The sequence below is a fragment of the Cucurbita moschata genome, unplaced genomic scaffold (genome assembly GCF_002738365.1).
Source record: "Cucurbita moschata cultivar Rifu unplaced genomic scaffold, Cmos_1.0 Cmo_Scf00018, whole genome shotgun sequence".
In the NCBI taxonomy this organism is placed as follows: Eukaryota; Viridiplantae; Streptophyta; class Magnoliopsida; order Cucurbitales; family Cucurbitaceae; genus Cucurbita; species Cucurbita moschata.
The window spans coordinates 3659097-3680622 of record NW_019268534.1 but is presented as its reverse complement, the minus strand read 5'-3'; the positions used below and the strand labels follow the sequence as shown (position 1 = coordinate 3680622).

The 21526-nt window shown below is 38.1% G+C and overlaps 2 protein-coding genes, 1 long non-coding RNA gene and 1 pseudogene across 4 annotated transcripts in view; 2 read left to right on the top strand and 2 right to left on the bottom strand.

Annotated features, from left to right (window-relative positions):
• The first annotated feature begins 244 nt into the window (after positions 1-244).
• On the top strand, positions 245-6210 carry LOC111455857 (annotated as a pseudogene).
• A 95-nt stretch (positions 6211-6305) lies between these two features.
• Positions 6306-10426, bottom strand: LOC111455858 (protein HOTHEAD-like). The gene is made up of 6 exons (XM_023097484.1): positions 10134-10426; positions 9484-9847; positions 8606-8919; positions 7672-8057; positions 6871-7439; positions 6306-6766 (listed from the first exon to the last, which is right to left on the bottom strand). Exons 1-6 carry the CDS (start codon positions 10210-10212, stop codon positions 6712-6714), a joined length of 1767 nt encoding a protein of 588 aa, XP_022953252.1. The 5' UTR covers positions 10213-10426; the 3' UTR covers positions 6306-6711.
• On the top strand, positions 9730-15818 carry LOC111455860. The gene is made up of 4 exons (XR_002712642.1): positions 9730-9818; positions 10084-10273; positions 10477-10594; positions 15289-15818. It is a non-coding gene; the product is annotated as an uncharacterized LOC111455860 (long non-coding RNA).
• A 1202-nt stretch (positions 15819-17020) lies between these two features.
• The window catches only part of LOC111456140 (protein ROOT HAIR DEFECTIVE 3), an 11306-nt gene continuing 6800 nt past the window's right edge, over positions 17021-21526 (bottom strand). For both annotated transcript variants that reach the window (XM_023097916.1, XM_023097917.1), the window contains exons 15-24: positions 21258-21336; positions 20930-21095; positions 20596-20720; positions 20151-20413; positions 19960-20056; positions 19692-19859; positions 19320-19424; positions 18141-18235; positions 17959-18055; positions 17021-17673 (exon numbers count right to left, since the gene is read on the bottom strand). In XM_023097916.1, coding sequence (XP_022953684.1) covers positions 17437-17673; positions 17959-18055; positions 18141-18235; positions 19320-19424; positions 19692-19859; positions 19960-20056; positions 20151-20413; positions 20596-20720; positions 20930-21095; positions 21258-21336 — 1432 coding nt within the window. In that variant the 3' untranslated portion in view covers positions 17021-17436. The remainder of the gene's footprint in view (positions 17674-17958; positions 18056-18140; positions 18236-19319; positions 19425-19691; positions 19860-19959; positions 20057-20150; positions 20414-20595; positions 20721-20929; positions 21096-21257; positions 21337-21526) is intronic.

Genomic DNA, 21526 nt, shown 5'->3' with positions numbered 1-21526 from the left:
CAGTCAATATTATAAAAAAAAAAAAGAGATTGGAAGCTCTTTATCTATTAATAAGACGAGGGTTGGGGACTGAGGCGAGTAGAATGTTGTAGAGGCTCGAAGAGGGGCTTACTAATGCTATCGAGACTATTATACCATGTAGCTTTCTTTAGTATTGTGTCAATCTATTGTAGCTCGATCCCGCAGTTAAAAAACAATTAGAATATTTATATGTTCACTGTTAAGAATTAGAAGGCATTGATTTTTCAACCCACATAAAAATTCTTCACCAAATTGTTGTTGATTGGTCAAAAAATCCAACTGGGTCGGCTTCTTTTTTGAACTTTAAAATCAATATCTAGTTTATTCGCAGGGAATCGTTTGGACTTATGGCTGAATAGGAGTCGAGAGATTTGAGTATCAAAACCGTTTTTAAAAACCTTTCCATTACTCTTTTTCTCTCTCTCTCTCTCTCTCTCACAGGCTCGGATCGATTAACTGCGTCGATCGAGGAGCCCTTCAATAACCGATGACGAACAGGGCATGCCGTATTGGTGTTCTCAAACCTCTGAGTATCCATTTGATCTGTACAATCGCTACACTCTCTGCTTCGCTCTGATATCTCTCATTTTGGGGAAGAAGAGGAGGGATCCGATGAAATCTGCGGAAGTTTCCTATGAATTTGGGACTCTGATGGGGTTTCGATTACTGTTTCTACTGTTTGAAATTTGTTTTGCTGTTGGTTCTTTCTCTGTCTGTGAAGCTGCAGGTAATGGGTTTGGTTTGGTTTGGTTTGGTTTGGTTTGGTTCTGTAATTTTTGAGTTGATGATTGTTGTGATCATATAGTTTTCATGAATATTGATTCTGGAGTTGAATTGGGATGTGGGTTTGATCTGAAACGAGATGGGATTCTGTTGATTGATCAGTTTTCTGGGAAGAACAATATGATTATCTTCATGCATAGAGTGTTTGTTTGTTTGTTTGTTTCCTTTTGTATCCACCAATTGGATGGTTCATGAACTAGAAGAACAATTGAGATGCTGATCACTAGCTGTTTTTTACCTTGCATTCTAGATTGGTAAAATCCAACAAACTCGTGCCACGAGGTCCCATGTCGTCGGTTCGAGTGGAGAGGGGAACAAAACATTCCTTGTAAGGGTGTGAAAACTGCTCCTTAATACATGCGTTTTAAAACTGTGAGGTTGACGGTGATACGTAACGAGGCAAAGCGGACAATATTTACTAGCGGTGAGCTTGGGCTGTTACAAGTAGTATTAGAGCTAGTCACCGGGCAGTGTGCCAACGGAGACGCTGGTCCTCCTAGGGGGGTGGATTGTGAGATCCTACATCGATTGGAGAGGGGAACGAAACATTTCATATAAGGGTGTGGAAACCTCTCCCAAGTAGACGCATTTTGAAACCGTGAGGTTGATGGCGATACGGGCTGAAGTGGATAATATTTACTAACAGTGGCTTGAACTGTTACAAATGGTATTAGAGCCAGTCATGGGCGGTGTGCCAGCGAGGACGCTGGGCACCTAAGGGGGGTGGATTGTGAGATCCCACGCCGATTAGAGAGGGAAACGAAGTATTCCTTATAAGGGTGTGGAAACCTCTTCCTAGTAGACCCATTTTAAAACCGTAAGGTTGACGACGATACGTAACAGGCCGAAGCGCGGTGGACTTGGGCTGTACACAAAATATGCATAACTTACTTCATATAATCTTTGCTTGCATAGATTTTGTGTTGGAAAACATGAATCTGAAGCTAAATGAGAGTTAATTGTGTTGAGTGGTTTTGTTTCTTATAATGTCACAGACCATGCTGTCACTCCGACATCTCATGTCTTTGGCAGGAAACACCATGGCAAGTCGGATAATGCTGTTCTTAGCAAACCATTTAAAGGTTCATCTCCTCAGATCCATTTTGGTGTCTGTTTCTGAGCTTTGAAATGGAATATCTTGACAGTGATCACATGAACAGTAACGTTTACTTTTCTTCTGATGTAGCTATTCAATCGGTTGATTCAAGTAGAGCTCCTAGCATTGCACTTCCACCTACCATGTCTGCTAAGAAATGGGGGCATGCTCATGCATTCTCACCATTCATCAATTTTCATAAACTACACCATTCAAGAAGGAAGTTCAGAAACAAACCTCCACAGCCTTCCTATCATGCATCGCCCCCGTCTGGCAGCCTGCAAGGTCGAGAATCTCGAGATATATTAGTTCGTCTTTTGAATCTTATCCATTTAGATTTATAGAAGTATTCTGTATCAGCCCAAGTTCACCGTTAGTAGATATTGTCTTCTTTGGGCTTTTCCTTCTGGGCTTCCCCTCAAGGTTTTTAAAACGCGTCTACTAGGGAGAGGTTTCCACACCCTCCCCAACCAACATGGGATCTCACAATCCACCTCCCTTCGGAGCCCAGTGTCCTCACTGGTACTCGTTCCCTTCTCCAATTGATGTGGAACCCCCCAATCCCCCCCTTCGGGGCCAAGCGTCCTTGCTAGCACATTGCCTCGTGTCCACACCCTTTCGAGGCTTAGTCTCCTCACTGGCACATCGCCCAGTGTGTAACTCTGATATCATTTGTAACAACCCAAGCTCACCACTAGCAAATATTGTCCTCTTTGGGCTTTCCCTTTTAGGCTTCCTCTCAAAGTTTTTAAAACTCATCTACTAGGGAGAGGTTTCTACGCCCTAATAAAGAATGTTTCGTTCTCCTCCCCAACTGATGTGGGATCTCACGTATTCACTATTGAACTTACAGGCCCTGCTGCTGTATCTCCATCTTCAGCAAGAGGGAGGTCGCCCGGACCTGCACCATCTCCAACGATTCAACCCGACCACTATTATAGTATGACAAAGAGATCCGAGATTTAGTTGTAACCTTGAACACTATTGCCCTCATTTATGGTATGGTGATGTTTTCTTTCTGACAGTGCCCATTCCAGCTCCTACAACTTCTCCTATGGGTTCTTACAAGAAGAAGAAGAGCATGCCACCATCACAAGCTATGATGCTACCACCTCCCCCTCCTAATGGGGGTAGGCACATACTTAACTCTTAGTATTGCAAATCAGATTATCTGAAACTTAACCATATGTTTTGTATTCCACATTTGTAGATTGTACAATATTATGTACAGAGCCATTGACGTATACGCCTCCCGGGATGCCATGCGGTTGCGTGTGGCCAATTCAAGTCAAAATCAGCCTCGACGTTGCAGTATACACATTTTTCCCTCTGGTTTCAGAACTTGCAGAGGAAATTGCTGATTGTATCAGTCTGAACCATAGCCAAGTTCGAATTATGGGAGCTGATGCTGCAAGTCAGCAGTTAGAAAAAACAACTGTTCTCATCAACTTGGTTCCAAGAAGATCAAGATTCGATCATAACACGGCCTTTTTTATATATCAGAAATTTTGGCGGAGAAAGGTATCAATCAAAGCTTCTTTGTTTGGTAGATATCAAGTACTAGATGTCAAATATCCAGGTTAGCTCTTGATCCTTCATCTTTTGGTCTTGAATATTCAAAAGTTTCAACAGGGAGTGGATGTGGAAACGTGAATGTAGTGCATTGTTTACATGATGAAAGTTATGTGAAATCCCACCGGGTGTGAAAACCTCTCCCTAGCATACGCGTTTTAAAAATTGTGAGGTTGACGGCGATACATAACGGGCCAAAGCGGGCAATATCTGCTAGCGGCGGGCTTGGGCTGGTACAAATGGTATCAGAGCCAGACAACGAGTGGTATGCCAGCGAGGACGCTGGCCCCCAAAGAGGGTGGATTGTGAAATCTCATATCAATTGAAGAAGGGAACAAAGCATTCTTTATAAGAGTGTTGAAACCACTCCCTAGCAGACACGTTTTAAAAACCGTGAAGTTGATGACAATACATAATGGGTCAAAGCGGACAATATCCGTTAGTGGTGGTCTTGGGCTGTTATAAATGGTATCAGAGCTAGACACCGGGCAGTGTGCCAGTGAGAACGCTGGACCCCAAGGAGAGTGGATTGTGAGATCCCACATCAGTCAGAGAAGGGAACGAAACATTCTTTATAAGGATGTGGAAACCTCTCCCTAGTAGACACGTTTTAAAAATGGTAAAGCTGATGACAATATGTGACAGGCTAAAACAGACAATATTTACTAGCGCTAGGATTGGAGTGTTGTTTGGTACTTCAAAAGAAGCAATCAACTGTCCCTTGTTGGAACAGTTGTGCTAAGATGTATAAAACAATTATGCACTGTGAATTTCTTCAACAATCTGAGAGGCATACTTCTCAACAATGTTTCTTTTCTGATTAGCTCTAGCTCATGCAGGTCTTCCGCCATCTCCTCCGTCAGCACCTTTAGGTACTTCATCCATTAATGATGGTTTGAACACCAGCAATACTAATGCAGGAAATGCAATTAAACCGTTGGGAGTCGACGTGCCGAGACGAAGAAAAGAAGGGCTTGGCAGGAACATGATTGTGGTGATTACTATATCATCGTTCACTGCCTTTGTCATGTGTGTTGGACTTGCTTGGGTTTGCCTGTTGAGATGCAGAGTGCCTGCACATCATCCAGCACAAGTTCCACACAACTTGATAGCCTCACCTGCAAAACCCCCAGGTAAACCAGTGTTCCCTTCACAGTTTCCGCACTTGTTTTATTCCTAAACTCGGTTTAGAACTCGAGCAATTTCTACAGGCACGGCTGGAAGTGAACAGGGTTCTTCGTCTTTGCCTCTCAACGACGATCCTATGACGTATATCGGGGCGGCAAAGCACTTCACCCTGAAAGACATGGAGAATGCCACTGATAACTTCGACTCTGCAAGAATATTAGGAGAAGGTGGCTTTGGAATTGTTTACAGTGGCCGTTTAGATGATGGAAGGGAAGTGGCTGTGAAGGTTCTTAAAAGACATAATCAACATGGTATTCAGGAATTCTTGGCAGAAGTCGAGATGCTGAGTCGTCTACACCATAGAAATCTAGTTAAGTTGATAGGAATTTGTACCGAAGATCGAAATCGTTGCCTGGTATACGAATTGGTTCCTAATGGAAGTGTTGAATCACACTTACATGGTGAGCAACTTTCTGCAAAATCTTGAGTACCTTACATGGTTTGACATTCATATTCAACTTGTTTTGTGATGATTCCAGGCATTGACAAGTTAATCAGTCCACTTGACTGGGATGCCCGCTTGAAGGTTGCCCTCGGTGCTGCTCGAGGCCTAGCCTATCTGCACGAAGACTCCAATCCTCGAGTCATTCATCGAGACTTCAAAGCTAGCAACATCTTGTTGGAATGTGACTTCACACCTAAAGTTTCAGATTTTGGATTAGCTAGAACTGCACTAGAGGAAGGAAACAAGCACATCTCAACACATGTTATGGGAACTTTTGGGTAAAAAACTGAAGTTCCTTCAAATTCACTTACTTTCTCAACTCCATCAACATTAATCTAATACAGTACATTACCTTCTGGTTTCCAGTTATCTAGCTCCAGAATATGCAATGACTGGCCACCTTCTTGTAAAGAGCGATGTCTACAGCTATGGTGTCGTCCTACTTGAGCTACTTACAGGAAGAAAGCCAGTAGACTTGTCGCTTCCTCCCGGACAAGAAAATCTCGTTGCTTGGGCTCGTCCGCTTCTCACGAGCAAGGAGGGGTTAGATGTAATAACAGACCCAGCTATTAAGTCTGATATCTCCATTGATAGCTTGGCCAGAGTAGCAGCAATTGCTTCTATGTGTGTGCAACCGGAAGTGTCTCATAGACCATTTATGGGTGAGGTTGTTCAAGCACTGAAACTCGTGTGCAGTGAGTTTGAGAATCTAACAGACCAGTTTCACGAAGTTACAGCCGAGACAAACTTGTAAGCTACATGGATAGTAAACTCGGGAGGAATTTCAGGTGAAATACTAAACGGTACCAAGACATCGCACACACGTTTCCTTCAGGAAAGGAGATGAATGTAGGATTATCGGTATCGGGTTTGATCAAGGACAGGAACTGGTTTCTTCCAGATGGGCATTCATCAAACTTGAAACCATCGAGAACTGGAAGGAAAAAGCACCTGTGGCAGCAGCAAAGAAATTTGACATGGCTTTTCTGCTAAGTTTTGGCTTGGATTTCATTAGTTTATGTTCATCCATATCTTGCATTGCCAACTCTTGAAGTTCAAAGCAATTGCATTTCTGAGGCCCCTTTAAATTGTGGCCATTTTTCTAGATCAGTTCTTGGAGTATTAATTTCAATATAATCGACATAAGCAGTAACACAGACAAGGCCTGAGAGAAGATAAATTAACACTAATCCAATACAATTAAAAGAAATGGACAAAGAATTCATTGAATAAAAGCAAACAAGTTAGATCTTCCACTTAAAAGTTATTCACACTGTCATCTATCAAGATCACAAGATACATGATGATACGTACATAACTATGGATGCACAATCACTATAATCTAGCTCAGACATAAAGAACAAGTCTAGTTGAGACCAGTCTCTTTCTTCTTCTTCCCTCCCTCATTTTCGCTAACTATCAAGATAATACAAAACAAAATGGAACCAAGTAGCTGAAAGAGACTAAATATAAAGAATACTTATCATATTAATTTTTTTGTAATTTCCAGGCAAGCCAGAGATCTGTATGTCCACTGTTCTTTAAGAATCAAGACACCAGATCGATCACTCTTTCACTAGCAACTAACACTGCTTCTTTATGCTTCCTATGTTCCAGCTCTCTTTCCCAATCTATCCATTAAGATTTTCAGGCCCATGTACCTGCATACACAAAAAAAAGGTACCCAGATGTAGTTAGCTGCTCTTTTTCATCGTTCTTCTTTTGAAGAGCGTGGTAGCCCACAAATAGATGTTGATAACTATACCTTCCCATCATCATAACAGTAGCTTGAGGATTGGTGCCCGGGGACTCGCTGAATGTTGAACCATCGATAATACGCAGTCTAGTTACACCGAGAACTTTAAGGTCATGGCTCACCACCTTGTCCACTAGACACCCTCCATGGTAGTGCCAGATTGTGATCACAGTGTCTTTACAGAACTGCTCCAAGGACTTGGTGTCATTGGTATGCTTGGGTATGAGGTTGATGTTGGCCTTTACACTAATGTTAAGCAGCTTGTCTAATGTTTCCTTATCACACTGTGTGAAGTTCGTGAAGTATTCAGAATCCGCAATCTTTGTAAGCATTCGAACCCCTTCAACGCAGCGGTGAAGATCATATGGATGATGAAAGTAGTTGAAGGTCACGGCAGGATTGTCGTCAATGTTAGTGTTGATCAAGCTCAAGTGTCCTTTCGAGAAGGGATTTGCTACTTTTTCTAGAATGAAACCTCCTTTAAATGCCTCATGGGGTAGGTCTCGTTTACTTTTGATGTAATTTTGAATGGCTTCAGGCGTTCTTTGTTTTGGGGGAATGGTGGATAGCTGCCCAATCTGGTAACACCCACAAAATTAAGTATCATACAGAATCAACATCTTTTTTACATACTTTGGTTCTACTTTGCTCACGTGCAAAGATAACTTTGTTCAACTCAAAAGCCTTCATTTGAAGAGGCAAAATCATAAACTCAGTTAAAAGATTGGTAGCAATAAAATATAAAGACAGTTCTTCAGTTCTCTCCACGTTATTTATCTTTTAAAAGTAAAAGGGAGATGTTTAATTTACCTCAGCTGACAGCAAACCATGGTGGCAATGAATACTTTCCCCCGACTGTCCAAAGCCACTGCTAGATTCAATATAAACGCCCCGCTTTGTGATTCCAACTGCTTGTATAAGTGACTGCTGAACTGGTCTGTTGCTTGGAACAAAAATGGAGTTCAATGGGTTATCAGCCATGTCTTTTCCAACAAACTCATTGTGTAGCACCATGGAGATGTTCCACTTTTCAAGATCATCCCTGGGACCAATTCCACTGAGCAACAGCATTTGTGGAGTCGCAATTGCCCCACTGGATAATATAACTTCACTCTGCCGCCTGCTTGATAGAAAAACTTTATGCTGATTACCAGTTTCATCCTTGAATACGACTCCAATCGCCTTCGGTTTCTTACCTGAACATTCAGAATTGTATTTATCTGATTAAAATGTTCCCAATTGGGGTTGAACTTTCAAATTTGTGTCAATTTATAGTCATTGCACTTTAAAACGTTTATAATATCTCCATTAGTTCACATTTTTAAGTGATTGTATTATTTAAAGATTATGCCGCCGGCTCATTTTGGGCTATTCTCCTACTTCATTTTATTTCATCCAAAAATGGAAGAAGATTCATAATTCACGATTTCAAATCATCGTAAACTGTTCTCCAAAAACTACATAACCTACTAGAATGATCAACTACCAGGGACTTATTCTGACTGACAAGTTAGTGATAACAACCTAATATCGCTAGTTCAGGAGCTAAATACAAGCAACCCTTTCAAGACTAAATATCCATGCCGATAGTATGCAATGTAAAAAATTTCACCATAATTTCTCAATCAATTAGGCAAAGTAACGAATACAAATCCGCAGAATCCCATGCTTTAGGAAACTAACAGGCAAAAACAAAATCATGATCAATGAAAACGCTGAATGTAAGAGAATGAAGCAAACAAACCGTGAGCGGTGTCAAAGATGAGTCGTTGAACAGTGGCGTGAACCAGAACCGTTAAGTTATCAGGATTCCCTGAAGGTAAGAGCTCGGCGGTGGTGTGACGGCGGCCGAAGCGGTCGAAAATGGTCCCTCCGACTTTGGTGCCGTAGAGATGATCGTAGGTGAAGCCGTTGAAGGGCGAGATTCCGACGTCCAATAGACTGTCGGTGAAAGTCTTCTGCCAATCGGTGAGCTTTGGCCGGTGAACGATCCGCTTCTCCACCCATGAATACGATTCATTCACCAACTTCTCATCCCACCCGACTTTCTTTATAAATCTGCAAATCCCCACTAATTATAATTATTGAGACAAATAATTTTATAATTTTAATAAAAATATTGTTAAATTGTAAAAATAATTTATATTTAAATATGCTCGTAATTTTTAAGCATTTTATTAAGTCAATTCTCATAAAATGAAAAAAAAAAACAAAATAAAGGTTAATGAAAATATTTTAAATTGAAAATTATTATTTTTTAAATAATGAAATTAACCATTTTTAATAGGGAAAAATAAATTGATAACAACTTAAAATATCATGATTAAATAAAAAATAGATAAAACAATAATTACCTTTTTAAAAAATTAAAATTTAATATTTACATTTCTATCATTATTAAAATTAAAATTAAGACAGTAAATAAAGTATCGATTTAATATTCGAAATAAATATTAAAATTGATGGATTACATTTCTATCAATATTTTAATTAATATTTTTCAAATAAATTTTGAAAGTAGAAATGGGAAGAAATTTTAATTAATAATATAATTTGAAGGATAAAAAATGGATATTTAAAAGAAAAGAAAAAGAATTTAAAAGATGGTGGGAAATGAAGAACCTTGAACTTGCTCTGGTGTAGAAGCCGGCATTAATGGCGGAACCGCCGCCTAAAACCCTAGCTCTCGCGTTGATAACTCCGTCCGTCGAAGCGAAGGCCTGAGAAGCCGAGGTCGGAGAAGTGTCGGCGAGGCCAATGTGGAAATTTCGAAGTAAAGACACATTTGCATTCGTGAAAGGAACGCCGCCTCTTTCCAGTAGCAGCACGCTGAAGTTCTGTGATAATGTCGCCGCCAATGGACAGCCGGCGGTGCCACCTCCGACTATTATGTAATCGTATCCTTTCTCTCTCTCATGGCCGTCCCGATAGAACGAGCTTGCGCGCTTGATGAACGGGTATTGCGATTTCACCCAATTTTCCCTACCTGCACTTGCACAGTTTTTTTTGCATGTTAGCAATGCGAAGAAGAGGTGATTTCGATTAAGAGAAGAGCTCAAAACTCTGTTTTTGTTTTGTGTATGGATATTGTAGGGCAAAGTAGATGAGAAAAGCCAGTGACTCTTTCTCTCTAATCCTAGAATGTGAACCCAAACTACAATAGGTGTCGCTCTGTTTTGAAGATTTTTTAAGCGAACTTTGATCAGAAATGAATTGAAACAGGGATTTGTTGTAGTAGCTACTTTGTAATGGAAGATATCAGAAAAACCAACCTTGACAAGAAGAGAGAAGGTGTAAGAGGCAGAGGAGAACAAGGAAGAGAAAGAGCTTGACTGTCCCAACCAACGCCATTGAGTTGCAGACAAGGCAAAAGACAGTAGCAGTAGCAAAGGATGCTGCTTCTTCCAAACCTGTATGTGGCTTCTCCTGGTTGGCCTTGGTTTGTGTGTGGGTTTCAGATTTATACGCAGAAAACAAACTCCAAGAAAATTATGTGTGGGGGTCTCAGATTTATTACACATCCATCTGGCAATGAAAAAGAAAATGAAAGAGGGAAAAAAATTATCATGTAGCTACTGTATATATGCATATTTAATGATGGATTCAATGTTGCAGTTGGGGTTTTGGATGGCTGCTCGTGGATCGTTGGATGATTTCTTCTGTGATTTGATCATGGCCTTTCATGAATACTTGAAGACAGCTCATTCACCAATCTCCCCTTTAAACTGTATGGGTACGTATATTTATTGCTTCGGTAGCTACCAGTTGATATGGTCTAGTTTGAGTGATTTGTAAAAAACTGATGGGTGAAAAGGGAAAGCCACTATGATATTTTATAATCTTCAGAATTATAGCCGTAGGGGGACTAGTTTTGAGGTAGAAAAGGCTAAGTTGAAGATAGGAGATTGGGATTTGAAAAGTGAAGTGTTGGTTATATCAATTTATGGTACCAAATTTCGTTTGTTGAAGAACGAATAGCCTTTTGACAATAATAACAAGAGAAAACAACAGATTGAACTAGTCCAAATCTTTATTTGGAAGTTTTTTGTCCGCTCAAGTTCATGTCTAGTTCTTGATATCTTTAGAAGGAAATGACTTGATTGTATTAACGTTTTTGAACAATGAGAGGACAAAACTGACGGTTTGAGGGAGCTAATTTAGAAGATGATCACGAGTTTATAAGTAAGGAATACATGTCCATGTACATGAGGCCTTCTGGAGGAACCAAAAGCAAGACCATGAGAGCTTATGCTCAAAGTGAACAATATCATACCATTGTAGAGGTCCGTGATTCCTAATATGGTATCAGAGCTATGCCCTTAATTTAGTCATGTCAATAGAATCCTCAAGTGTCGAACAAAGAAATTGCTAGCCTCAAAGGTGTAGTCAAAAGTGGCTCATGTGTAGAACAAAGGGTGTACTTTGTTCGAAGGCTCCAGAGGAAGGAGTCGAGCCTCGATTAAGGGGAGTCTGTTCGAGGGCTACATAGAACCTCAGGTGTACTTTGTTCCAGGGGAGGATTGTTGGGAGGGAGTCCTACATTGGCTAGTTTAGAAGATGATCCTGGTTTATAAGTAAGGAATACATGTCCATTTGCATGAGGCCTTCTTGATAAATCAAAAAAGCCATGAGAGGTTATTCTCAAAGTGGACAATATCATACCATTGTGGAGGTCCGACTTACCAACTGTTCTATAAAAGATTGTTGAAAAGAAAAAGAAAAAAGGAAAGAAACGATAGGGTTCCCCAGTTTCCACACGACTATCCAACCAAAGGTGCTATTTATGACTATTGGTATTTATGAATTCGTATCAGGGAAGGTAGAGGCGTAATAGAGATTGTTGGGAGAAATTATAGGGAGAGGATGGGACTAGAAGTTTATGATTCCTTCATGCTTAATTTTGTTCATTTATTATATAAGATTTTTATTTTAAAAGAAAAAAAAAACTGTCCAAAGTGTTATTTTGTTAATTTGTTGTTGAAAGTCAGATAGTGTTTTTTTTTTTTTTTTTTTTTATAATAATAAAAGTCAGAAAGTTCTGGCCTTGGGTCTCAGTTTTTATTTTGTATTCAACATATTTCTTAATTTTCAATTTTGTGTGATGGAAATTTTGTCTAATTTGTCGCTGGTAAGGGAAGCTTAGCTTCTTCTAAACTTTTTTTTCGAAAAGAGAGGCATTCAACTGTCTTTTTTTCCAAGTTAAATGATTTTCACTTGGATTATCGGTGTTGAAAGTTCGATTAATTGAGAAAGTTAATTTCACGAGTAATACCTGACAAAGTGAAAGTTCAGGTTGTTAGTTGAATTTCCTTTTTAACTCTTCTTATTTCCCCAAGAATCTCTCTCTCTCTCACGAATGTTTTGGTGTAGTGGTACTGAAATTCTAGACTTTTCTTTCTCTTTTTTTGATCTTTTTCGTTCTTGGGAGAAAGGATACAGTGTAATGTAAGTTGCATTTGTTATGGGACTGAAATTCTAGACTCTTCTAGTTGGTTTTCCTGCCTCCTATTTAATTTTCTATCTCAACAAATTTTTTAGGTAATTTTCACGAGGATCGTATTCTCTCCAAAGAATTATTCTCCATTTGTTTTTCTTTTTAAATCTCAATTACATGCAATGCCTTCATTTTGAAAAAGCTTCATTTAAATGGCTAGTTTTCAAGAAATCTCATTTTAAAGTTTTTCTTAACATTATATTTCATATGCATTGAGATAATTATCCAGAAATATAGCATTGGTGACGAAGGTCTTTTTATAAGTATTTCTTAGGTATTATTTTACTTGATTGAAGCTTTTTTAAGTTTTATCTCTTTTCCTTATGTGTATGAGTATGTGTATGAGTATGTGCATGTATGTATATGTAGATATATATATATATATCTACATATACATACATGCACATACTCATACACATACTCATACACATACTCGAATATGGGACATATGTGTGGGGTGGGGGAAAGAACATCTCTATGTACAACACATGATATCACATATTATCTTTTGTATAATACTTACCTCCTGAGAGTGGAATGCATAGAGTGAGGGAAGTAATTTTCTTAAGAAATAAATAGTGATATCATTGAAAAGCACTTTCCATGGACCATTCTTCAATGTTCTTGGGAAAGCATAAGGACGCATTGAAATGCTAATAAATACACCCAGCTCTTTGTAGAAAACTGTCAATGTAGGAATAAATGGTCTGATTCTTTCTCGAGTGTCTGCTCTATTATAGGTAAGGGAACATAGGGAAGTTAGAACTCAATTTGGATTCGTTTTGTACTATCATTCAATACTGAACGTTTGTTCGACAGTAGGTAACATTATATAAGAATAGTGTAGTCTTTCAATGGTCATCTCTGTCTGAATTGTTTATTGATTGTGCTTTTCAGGATATTTGTATTAATTGGGATTCTTTTATAGTACTAAGTCGTTCATTTCTTTTCTATCTGTTTCTTATTTCCTTCTTTGGATCTTGTTCTTTTGAACTTCTATTTCTTTTCATTACTTAAATGAAAGGTCTAGTTACTTGTTGGGAAAAAAAAAGAAGAGGATAGTGTAGTTGATAAATGATGTCGATATTGATTTCCGTCCTGTTGAACTTTGGGTGTCATCAGGCAGAAAACCTTAAGCTCTTAGGACCATTCATAGAACCATCGTAATGAACAGTTTTACATTTAAGTGTCTTAATGATCAACCATCTAACATCCAACACAAATTTTCAACCCTCCAACATCCAACACAAGTGTCCCCCTTTGTCTTATGTTTTGAACACCTTGCACCACCAATACAATGTGAAGAGCCATGTAAGCTTTTAACCGAATGACCATTTGTCAAATAGGATCTCTGCCATACATGAAATGTTTTTTTTTTGTTTTTTTAATTGTCTCAAATAGTTTTAAGTTCGGGTATGGGACGTGGGTATATGTGCTGTTATAAAGTTGTCTCAAACACGTTGAATGATAATTCTTCTGTTTTTAAAAAATCTTTTGAAGAATATCACTGTGGAATCTGGAAATTATTTCTTAAAAGCTCGTTAAATATTAAAACAAATCTACTGTCCATAGCCCATTTTCATCTGAACTAAAAAAAAGAAAGAAAAAAATCCTTTTCTTCTACTTGTCAGCTACATTTATTTTGACAAACAGACCTGGCTTGTCTCATTTAAATCTCATCTGCACCGCTCATGAGAAGCCACTGTGCCATCTGTGAACTCTGACTGTTTGATCTTAGTCTTCCACAATTTTGTATAATGTTTTGATATTTTACTTGTGAGCGTTTGGCCTAGTTTGTATGCATTTTGACTAATCTCAATGACAATTACCGGGTCCTACTATATTTGGTGAGCATTTTTGGAAATTAAATTCTCGGTAGGGTACCTTAATTTGAATCTTTCCCCTTTGAACTTTCTTGAAATGACTGTTAAGTCAATTCGATGTGGTTAAGAGAAAAGTGGATGAATCCCATTAAATAAGTTTCACCCAACTGGTGAAAAATGTCATCTCCCACCTTCCACGCAAAGCAATTGCAATTGCAATTGCAATAATTGCCCCTTTCTGAAAATAAATAAGCGTTGTTTGGAAGCCAAAATCTGAGAAGACCTGGTTATTATGGACCATATTTAATGGACTCAGTATAGGCAACAAAGCAATTCTGATCGGTATTCAACTATATCTTCTGCATCAGTCATTAATGAGCATCTAAGGAAACATTTATGCAAATGGAAGCCATGCTTTTGGTGGCAAATTTCTCAAAATGAAATGGGATGTGGCCTTTGGCTTAAAATTTTACATCAGAAAAGCATCATCCTCTTGGGGTTTGTTCATATTTTATAGCAATATTTCATCCTGGGTGAGTGGATTGATAGGAAAAGGAAAATCCGATTTATTTCTTTGTACTAGAAGATGCCCTTGTAGAACTGTCATTGTTTCGTTTTATAGGGGGAACATTTATAGTCACAATTTATGTGACAGAGGCAGACTAATTTATTATAATCAGGTAGAACAGAGGAATTCATTACAACCAACCATATTGGTGTTAATTTATTTACTTTGTTTTTTAGAATATTATTCAAATACAATGTTGGAGAGTTGGCAATGATAGAAATTTTATTGGTGGTGATATTCACACTCAAGTTGACTTCTACATGCTTGTTTGTTTGTTTGCTTTCACAGCATTTAATTTACTAACCTATGTCAAGGTTTTGGACATTAAATACAGCACCATACTTTTCTTTTTCTCTGTTTGTTTGCTTTCTGCTATGTCAATTTTTACATATTTTGCTTTGTACTTTAAGAACAGATGGGAGCCTATGCTCTAGCACTCTAGTGACTTACCTTTTGTGTTGAAAATCTTTGGTGCAACGTATAACTGGGGTCTACTCTTTTTCTTCTTTTTTTTGTATGGATTTTTAAAATTGACCATGTAGATGTAGAAGTCAAAGGATGAAAAGTTCCAAGGAACATTTTCTACAATGTCTCTCTTACAGAACCCAGAATCCATAGCTAAGAAGGGTTTGCGCTCTGATGAAATATATCACAAGTTGGGAGTTCGCAGTTTTTTCGCGCAACGAAGAGTATGGATGAAGAAGATAACTCTTCTAGGAGCTTCCCCATTCAAGAAAACGTTCAATGAGGTTCATAGCCTATTGGTTTAGTGTTGCCTAATGTCACGATCATGCTTGTTTAAGGTGTGTTGTCTATGGCCGCTTGTCGAATGTCCTAGTTATGCTTATCCAGGATGTGTTGTCCATGGCTGCATGCCCGTTCCAAACCCCTTTTACATGCTTTCATCTTAGATAGGTCTTTATTATTTCATGTTGTCTTAATACGGGGGTGTATGACCGTTCACCAAAATCATGTCTACACTCAACAAGACTTAAATGCCTTAAAATGTACTATAGAAAATATGACTAGTTGTTACTTCTTCTTACTTGGGTTATATGCTATTAAAGTCGTTGTCTAATAGCTTTTAGCTTATAATATTGTTTTCTTTCAAATTGTTTTTAAAATATTTTTTAGCTCACATTTTCTAGAACAATTATCTAAAATGTGACTTAAGGCTCAAGCATACGCTGACGTTATCTCCAAAATCTGAATTTTTCATGGTTGATTTGTTCGCTGAGTTAGAACAAATGTCGTACAATCGCTATTCCATTGCCACAAAAGTGAGATGTGACCGAGAGCGAGGCCAACGTGGTTGAGATGTAAATGGAGGGTTAATCATTTGGGTTGGGATTAAAGATTTGAACAAGTGGGAGAGTCTCCTCCTCCCACAGGCTTTCTCTATCTTTAGAATTCTAATTAAAGAAAAGAATTCATTACATCCATGCTTCTTCCATGCCTCCTTAATTAATGGTGGCCATCGACAAGGTGGTCATAAAAGCTCAGAAATTGAGATCACCAGGCTAATGTCTCTCTCTCCAATTAATATTTAATGGTGCCCATAGCCATATCCACACAAAATCCATGGCAGTGGGAACGCTACGTGTTTGGTAAGGAATTTGTTTTCTTTCTATATTCGGACTCATCCACCTTTCAACATTTTTATAAATAACCTTTTTTGAATGCTTGACTTTCAATCCACATTTTGATTTCTACATTAAGCATTAATCTTGGTTATTGGGTAACTAACAAAGTTGATTATACCTCTATGAATTTTTCTCGTTTTAACATTTTAAGTTCAATGACGTTTTAAGTTCAATGGATACGATACTATGTCTAACGTTTTAAGTTCAATGGATAAGATACTAGTTATCATATCAACCGATATCATCAATCTTACAAAAATTTTAAATATTTATAAAATGATTTTAAATATTTATATAACAAATTACAAAAGCCACCCATGTGGATTCGATAAATGTCCACGACATTATGTTATGTCATCTCATTTTAATTTACACACAACACGTCATCTTTATTGAGTTTTTTCATTGTTTAATTACCTATAATGCAACGATACTATAGTAGAATCATTCATACCACCAGCCATGCTGATTTCAAGTAGGTAAATCCCAAAATGCGACTTTTTAGGAGTTAATTTTAACTACGAGAATTGTACATGAGACTTTCACCACATAACTAAGGAGCGGGGAGAACTATAATACCAAGACGAACAAACATAGGAATGGAAAAACTACAATTAACTGAATATAGGAAGGGTCAAGGCTATAAAATTAAAGAGAAAAGACATACTCACAATCAATGTCACAACTCTTATAAGACAAAATAAAAGGCAAAAAGAGCAGATGATCAAACAATAATATAGGAAAAAGAGAAGCATTCTTAGTCTACTCAAACCCAAAAGGGATCAGAGAATGAACGAACACCTATACTGATATATGGAATCCCCTTATAAGGGGTTTCCCATTATCAAACAACCACCCCAGGCCACTGCTTGAGGCCCTCAGCAAAAAAATTAAAGCCTGAACTTCAGCCCTTTGCTCTTACATTCTTCCAATAGTTAACAAACATTAATCATCATATATTTGGTGAAGACAACAGGTGGATGGAAGAAACCCAGGATCTTCAGAAAAGAAAAAAGGAGAAATTAATCCATAACCAACTCCTTCAACCTAATCTTCTTTTGAGCCACTGGTGTACTCGGCACCGGCCTCTGTCTCAGTCACTGCTGATGATGCAGTCGATGTCATATCGTTGCTAGAGCTGTTCCGAATCCTTTTTGATGTAATAGCGGGGTTGCTCTGAGGATCAGAAGTGGTAGGCCTCTGCTGTCCTTCTTCTGCTAATTTTTTAAGAAGATTCATGACGGTAGGCACAAATGTGGAAGACAAAGAAAGAAGTCCTGGAAGCTGGTGGCAAATAAGATCAGACGTCAGATTCCTTGCATAAATGAGGGGTTTTTTTTGGTTCATCTTAAGAACATTTTGTCCCTCCCCTAATACGGATTGCCAATTGAACTAATTCTTTCTTAACAGAAAAACAATTGAAGAAACATAATGATATAGAAGAACAGACCAAGTGAATCGAAAATGCATTTGAAGGCAACACCACAAATAATTCCAAGCAGTGAAAACAGGCACCAATGGTGCTGAAAAATAAGGTCCTACACAACATAAGTTAGATTTGATACTTACAAGACCATTGCTAAATTGACCAGAAACATCTAGCTGCACCCACAGGGCTTTGGCGAGTAAATACAGAACAAATATAACTCCCAAATATAATGGATTTCTGTCAAATAATGGGAGTAAACATGAGCTTAGAGAAACCAGGGGAAGATCAAGCATTTTATAATGCAGAAAATATCACCACAAACCTCAAAAGGGTCATAAATTCATTAAACCCGAGAATCACCATTGCAGCAATTGCCCATGGCGGGGGCAACCAGTTGTTGTTACGTTTGCTGGCTTCCTGCAAAATATAATAACGTTTGAGATAGACGCATAAAAATATGTATATATGTTCCAAGAGAACTGAGTATCAAGTGTGAAATTATTGAAGTGGTAATCAGATTTCCTTTTTCTTTATAAGAAACATGGAACAGGCTGTTTAATTAGGCTTATCCATCACAATGAGTCCATGACTCATCAACCTCTTGACTCAAAATAAATTAGTGAAGTATTATACTAAATATCACCGGCCAAACTCCAAATTCATCGGCGGACTGGATTCTGAAAATGCCTTTAAAATTTGGGAAATCGATCAAATATGATATCTTGTCTTTGCAATTATTGCAGTAAGATCTTTATCCAAACCCACATTTGATCTACACAATTATTTAAATGAACCCCCCAAGGCTCAAGGAATCCGTCTGACCACTAAATAGATATTTTAAACCCGTCTGACAATTTTCAATTTTACGAGGGAGCAATAGCAACATCCTCCTTGACGTAAGGTCACCAGCGTGTAAAACAAGTGTGGTCCAAGAAGTAAGGTTCTTTAATATTCAATAATGCCGCAAAATAAGATGACCAAGGATTTATATCCTTCTCAACCAAATAAAACTAACATGTCCTAACTGACCAACTAAATGCAAGGATATTCTTCTGGAACCTCTGGTGTGAAAGAAATGCAAGGATTTTCAGGGATGTTTTCTCGACCTTCGATAGCTTTCTGGATTTTATGCTATATATGGGTGTAAACATGTTTTATTTTATTTTGTACTATACATCTTCTTTGACTTCTAATCGAAGATCTTTTCTGTAATTCACCTTTTCGTGTTGGGAGCATAAAAGCTCCTGTTATTTCATCAATGAAATTTGTTTCCCTTCTAAAAAACAAATTACTTAAAGTAACCATTGATGTGAACAAAAACCCTCACATCCTTTTGCCTCAGTGACCAAAAAGCCAAATAGAAAAATAAATAAACAATAAACCAGATGTTCATTGCAAAGTTCTAATCTGATCATATCCAAGAAAAACAACTTAAATAAAACATCTAATTTGTTATAAATTCATTTTTTTCAAGTTAATACTTAAGAAGTTTCAGTATTACCTGGGCAGCAATGGCCTGAGAGACAGTGTATTCTGTCTCCACCTTGAATTGCCTCCATATAGATTTACACTGAACAGGACTAATCAATGTCTGTGTTGGTGAAACCTGTAACGAGCAAGCGATGTAAAAACCAGTAATGGGGACAATACAAAGACTTGTCTAAACACGGGAGAGAGAAACACCGTTCAAACGATGATTCTGAGACCAAGACAAGTGACTCCTAGTAGAGAACTTACTAAAGCTCGATAGTTCTTTGGTAAATTCCACTGTCCTCCCAAAGAGACAGAATCATTTTTGCTCGTATCCTCTATGCAACTATAAATTTCAAGAGATGCAGACAAGGGGGGGAAAGCAGGACTCTAAAATACCAACCTTTTCCCATGAGCTTGAGGCAAGAGGGTCAGTTGCCACAATGCTCCTATCTTTTGTATTGCTACTGTTTGAGACATTCAACAAGGCAGACGACAGAGTATTGTCTATCTCACCGGAATCATCTTCATCCAATCGTAAAGCAGCCATAACAGAGAGTAGCTTCAGGGACTACAGCACAAATATATAATTTAAATATAAAACATAAATATACAAATTTATAAATAATAGGAAAAAAGGAATCAAATACTAATAATATATGGTGTCATACAGCAGAACGAGCGGTTTTGGTGATTGCCCGGATATCTTCTTTCCCAGTCCAAACACGTGGCATTGAATCCGCATCATGGCTAAACAATGTGGAAAACCTGTTCACAATATTAAACAATATCAATACCAATGGATATTGGATGGCACCAAAGAAGAAGGGGCAAATCAGATGCATCCATGAAAAGTTGATACCTATCCTTCATACGGATCAGGACTCTTCCAGCTTCTTCCCTTGTTTTTGATTCAACTACACCCTTAGCATAATTCTCAAGACTGGTGACCATTTTTTCCTTGGTTTTTTCATCCATATCATAACCCACCAATCCTTTAGACAGCTCAGAGATGGCAGACTCAGTCTCTCGTTGAAGAAGTTTTCTTATGGCTGGCCATGTCTCGTTATTAGCTCCATCAAGCAAAGCTTCTACGGGTCCTGACAATGCTTCCTTCAGTTTTTTCTGCAATCATTATTATCATCTTCAGTAATGCTCAGAAGGACATTATATGGTATTCACCCAGATGGTACAAGAGTTTCAGAAAACCACGAGGAAGTCTAGGAGAAAAATTAGCACTCAATGAATGCCTTCCAAAATGAACTAGATTAGAAGTCCAGTATTCAAGCCATAAAACATGACTTCACCTCTAAATGTGCAGAAAGTTCAGATAATTTATCGGCACGAATAGTCGCAACATGGGCATCAATATCACGTCGAAGTTTATCCCTTATTCTAGAAGTGTCCCAGTTTGCTTGCTCAATGATAGCACCTGCAGTTATAACAAGTCAGAAAAGATTACCGAATAACAAACAAAACTCATTCTAATCCCAGAGAAAGAATGGAAATATTTCCATAAACAGAAAACATTTTCTACCATAAGAAATCAGGAGCAGTTGCCTATTTAACTGTCCTCCACATATGAAAGGAACAGAAAGGAAACAGCCAAATTAGATGCAGGGTCTTATTAATTCAACCTACCAGCACATTCAGTATCAAAAATAGCCATATAGGTTTGAGAACAATTAGAGGCAGCCGAAGAAAACCCTTCCCCTTCATTCAAAGCTTTGTCAAAAGCCTCCTTGAAATTATCAAATGTCCCAGACCTTATGTGTCCCAACAGAGATTGGAAAGCTGGTTGAACAAGCTAGTCAATGAGGAAAAACATGTCACAAATAAATGATTATCAAGATAATAAATCCAAAGGAATTTATTTTGAATAGAAATTATACTTTCAAGAAAAAAAAAAAAAAAACAAAGTATTATGCAGCCGCTTTCAGATTTTAAAAGAAATACTTGGAAATATTACTTGCAACAATTTTTCTTCAAGTTGTACTCTCTTGGCAGATCTCACACCCTCGTCAAAAAATGTGGCTTCTGCATCATACCTAAATCATCGAAGTACAAAAAGCTTATGATGAATACACTAGCATAGCAATGTTCAATAGGTAACAAAAAAATCAATCATGTTATAGACACATCAACGTCTTTCCTAAGTTGCAGAAAAGATCCTTCACATTTTCAAACCCAGACCATGGCTAAAGTTGCTATTGTTCATCCCCCCCCCCCCCCCCCCCC

Bases quoted from the DNA above. Each gene is read 5' to 3' on its own strand.
- LOC111455858 (XM_023097484.1), bottom strand. From the start codon at position 10,212: ATGGCGTTGGTTGGGACAGTCAAGCTCTTTCTCTTCCTTGTTCTCCTC. The intron at 8,920-9,483 runs GTTCTTCATTTC...GGGGATTTGCAG, and splicing joins TACACCAGAGCAAGTTCAAG to ATTTATAAAGAAAGTCGGGT. The intron at 6,767-6,870 runs GTATAGTTATCA...TTGTGTATGCAG, and splicing joins ACTGTTATGATGATGGGAAG to GTACATGGGCCTGAAAATCT.